At 42.0% G+C, this 4,400-nt stretch overlaps 1 protein-coding gene across 1 annotated transcript; it reads left to right on the forward strand.

Moving 5' to 3' along the window:
• Positions 1 to 420: 420 nt before the first annotated feature.
• foxb1a (forkhead box B1a) lies at positions 421 to 2,804 on the forward strand. The gene has a single exon (XM_027003267.2). The coding sequence runs from the start codon at positions 865 to 867 to the stop codon at positions 1,801 to 1,803; it is 939 nt and encodes a 312-aa protein (XP_026859068.1). The 5' UTR covers positions 421 to 864; the 3' UTR covers positions 1,804 to 2,804.
• The last annotated feature ends 1,596 nt before the right edge of the window (positions 2,805 to 4,400 follow it).

A 4,400-nucleotide genomic window follows, 5' to 3' on the forward strand; every position in this document is an offset into this window, starting at 1 on the left:
TTCACATTTTGCTCGCAAGGACCATAACAAAGAGCAAAGCAAAAGTCATACGAGCTATGTCATGACAGCAAAACAACAAAAAGTAGCCGTGACAATACAATGCAAACTGAGAGCTAGTGCCAGCCAATTTCCATGTCAAACATCCCATTGCTTAGTAGCTCCATTTGTACGTGTGAATTGTAGACTAAGCTCCCTGCGAAGCACACAGAAAGGTTAGCGCATACCTTCACACACTGTTACTGGGTGCCATCGCAGTTCAATTCCGGTTGCCGAGCCTTTTCACCCCTTTGCTCTGTCTTCAAATGGAAATGATTTCTATTGGCCCAAGGTGTCCATGTAAATAGGTGTAAATGAAACCAGATTATGCCCTTCTCCCAGCCCCTCCTCCCAAGGCGATTGTCATGTGATAGCAAAGAAGTGGCACATTAATGATGCGCCTCTACAGGGGTCTTTTCTGCTCATGTCACCACATAAAACTATCAGATGGTTAGAGGAAGGACATGGAGGCAGCTGCTTAGCTCACCTATGAAGGAAGAGGACAGGGGATCTCGTCCATTCAGCTGACTCGGAAAGAAGCTTGCTTAAGTAAAGATCACAACTCTTCCAAGAGGCAGACTTGTTCTTATAGGACGTCTTACTGGACCTTCGGCAGCCAAAACCTCCGCGTTCCCGCACACAAACAACGGATGGTATACCGTCGTCCTCCAACTTTCAACGCGTCGAAACTTGGACAGACAACATTCGGTAACTGTTCCTTTTCCAACCCATCAATATTTTAGGATCTTTCGGCGGTTAGAAAATTCATTTTTACTTTAAGACCAGAATTCCTTCATTTTAAGTAAGTACAGTAGATAATTTAAAAGGATGCCTCGACCGGGGAGAAACACCTATAGCGACCAGAAACCACCCTATTCGTATATCTCACTCACGGCGATGGCAATTCAAAGTTGCCCAGAGAAGATGCTTCCACTTAGTGAAATTTATAAGTTTATTATGGATCGTTTTCCATATTACCGAGAAAACACCCAGCGATGGCAAAACTCTCTACGGCACAATCTCTCTTTTAATGACTGTTTTATCAAAATCCCTCGCCGCCCAGATCAGCCGGGCAAGGGGAGTTTCTGGGCGCTTCATCCAAACTGCGGCGACATGTTTGAAAACGGAAGTTTCCTTAGACGCCGCAAACGTTTCAAGGTGATGACATCAGATCAGCTGGCACCGAGCAAGCCCTCGGATGCTGCTCACTATCTACAGCAGCATGCCAAGTTGCGGCTCAGCGCCCTAGCAGCGACGAGCACACATCTCCCGCAGATGTCCAGCTACAATTTGGGAGTGTCACAGCCGTCCACGTTCAAGCATCCCTTTGCAATCGAGAACATCATTGCCCGAGAGTACAAGGTGCCCGGGGGACTGGCGTTCTCCACCATGCAGTCCATGTCTGCTGGCTATCCTCTGCACAACCAGCTGACCAACGCCTGGCCGCATATGTACAGCACCAGTGTGATCGACACCGCGGCCCCAATTTCAATGGCGAGCAGTGATTACAGTGCCTACGGCGTGCCCATCAAGTCTCTCTGCCATGGGGGACAGACCTTGCCGGCTATCCCAGTGCCAATTAAACCAACCCCAGCATCGGTGCCTGGCCTCTCGGCGCTGCCTCACCACATCCCTGCGTTCCTGTCGAACTCTCCACAGTCGTTGAGCCCTACGTCTCCGCAGACAGCTACCAGTCAGAGCAGCCCTGCTGCCCCAAGCGAGACTCTGACAAACCCGTCCACGCTGCAGTCGGTCGCTGTGCACTGACATGGGCAAAGTTGTCGGAATTTTATGCGAACTAGGCCTGTGGGTCAACACCTTCTCCAAAGTCGAGTTTTAATTCTAGCCCTTGAAAACGTTTGCCGCAAAATTACCGCTACAATCAAGGCAAGAAGCGATGTGTTGCAGTGATGTTAATTTATGTGTACGTGTTTCCCAGTTTTGTGTGTTGCTTTAAATAGTATTCGTCTGTTCATGCGGACTGAGCATAGGTCTATTTTATTGTTGTTATTGTTTTTCAAGAACAGCATAGCCGAGGGGTTTAACCTACACTACATTACCAGTATTTGCTCTTTTAGGCCTCCTCGACGGCTGCTGGCGAAACAAAACAAAAAGTCCGAAGCACGGTCTTCTGTTCGTTTTAATGTCACAAAATGAGTCCTAGCAAAGTCACTGGTAAAAACATACCTACATGTTTGATTTTACAGTGTGAAGTTCAGTCAACTGATTGGAAAACCTTGCATACTAAAGTTATTTAGACCTTTAGATCTTTCTGAACTGTTCAGTTTATGCAGACAACCTGATCAACCTACACGTTATTTCCCGAAATTATACTACTGAGAGCAACAACAAAAGTAACCACAAAAATATTTTCTGTCTGCATACCAAATACGTGGTCTCTTGATCTGCAATGTATGCTACGATATCAAACTTGAAAAATAAATTTACAGGTAAAGTAATAAAAGACGAAGTAAATATGTTAATAATTGCAAATAAGTGATATAAAATTGTGTAAAATGCACTTTTTAGTTTAGATGATCTCTATTTTACAGGAGATGTTTTGTGAAGCATTTAATTTAAAGCCGTGGTGACCATGTGTATTAAATGCCGTAAATTTGTACTTTTTTGTTCAGATATAAAGCATGCCTTTTCGAGACTTTGTGTTGTTTGCTGCAAGCATGCGTGCTTTTAAAAAGTGTGCAAAAAGTCTGCATTAAATTATAAAACTTGGTCATCAGAATATTTTTTCATTAAAATGACGCAAACCACCAATGTTTCCTGTGTTTCTTTTTTTGTGCGTTTTGTTTATTTTCCTTTTTTCTTCACAATTACACAAACACATTTTTACAATAGAACGAGAAGGGTAGTTTATTATTGTTGTTGTTATTGTTGTCTTACATTCTAACGTTTAGCACTGTCTTTATTTTCATATCAATTAGGGCTATCTCACAAGTTATTTTGGTTATCATAACCAAATATTTATAGCAAAAACAGATAAACTATGCGCCGATTTACATTTTCAGATTGCAGCGATCTGGGCACGCACTGGGTTAACTCTCAAACCTCTTGGAATACCCACATCTAAGGGGCAGAAATAAATGAATCAAGTAAGCGCTTGATTAGGATGCATGGAGTTACTATCCCATAGCCACAGTGCAGACAGCCACTCATTCATCCGCGGCGCTCACTCCAAAGCCTCACAATGAAGCGCTCGGAACAGCCCCATATCACCTTTTGCAAATATACACGCAATTTGGTATTGAACTGTATTTGTAGAAATGCTATAAGTGTGCAATTTATGAAGATAACATAAGCGTCTGTATTAAGAAAACTAGACGGGTAGTAACCAGTCTAACCAGTGGATAGCTGCTGAAAACTCCAGTCTAACTGTTTACTGTTTCACTGTTTATGCTTTGTATTTATTCGAAATTGCCTTAACACTTTGCATCGCATGATTGTCGCTTTATTTAATTTGATTTTAGATAGCCCGATTACATTTATAGTTCATATTTATTTCTTTTTCAGATTTAGACTAACGGTGATCCATTCATAAGGAATGCAAGAAACAGGTGTATTGTTCGCGACGCCACACAGAGAGCAACAGCCTTCTCCGGGATATTAAGCAAATACATTAGAATTCCGTCACTTTATGCAATTGAGTTGATCAAATAAAGGGTCTCTGGCCACTTCATTCACTCTCATTCAGCTGAATAGAAAGTGCAAAGAATTGCAAACTTAGACTGGGCCACCGATGTAGATTTAGCCTTTTTTCAGAGAGACAAAAAGACTGATTTCTCACAAACACATAGCTGACTGGGGTACTAGGAAACGAGTTCTGAGTCCCCTTTGGAATTTAAATCCAACCCCTCCCCCTTAGACTCTGTTTGCACAACACTGATTTTTTTCCCCTTCCTTTATTTGTCGGGGTGTGTGTTGCACGATTGTTTACTTTACGTTATAGTAGCCTACAGACTGGTGTGTAGGATTAAATGACTTTTTATATTTAAACTTTATCCAGTCATTTAATCTATGTGAAGTACTGCTGAATAACACTCACCTCTACGGAGATGTCAGTATAGTTTCCCATCTGACTAATATCGACAATATGCTCTCTGAAATCTACATTTATGAAGCAATCTTTGTCGGTGGTTTGTCGGAGTAATCCATCTGACGTGTAATACTCACCTAGACATAATTCAAAACAAACTGCCTATTAGCTATTTTGAAAACCGTTTGGTCATATCATATTTTGGAAGCCCATGTGAAATTACTTCTGTAAAGATACTCCTAAATACTGCTTGATTTTTTATTTTTTTTTAGGAGGTAGTTCGTTTAACCTTTAGTGGGCCATATAAACTAGCTCT

This window comes from Electrophorus electricus, chromosome 2 (assembly GCF_013358815.1).
Source record: "Electrophorus electricus isolate fEleEle1 chromosome 2, fEleEle1.pri, whole genome shotgun sequence".
Taxonomy (NCBI): domain Eukaryota; kingdom Metazoa; phylum Chordata; class Actinopteri; order Gymnotiformes; family Gymnotidae; genus Electrophorus; species Electrophorus electricus.

Coding starts and splice junctions, on each gene's coding strand:
- foxb1a (XM_027003267.2), top strand. CDS start 865: ATGCCTCGACCGGGGAGAAACACCTATAGCGACCAGAAACCACCCTAT.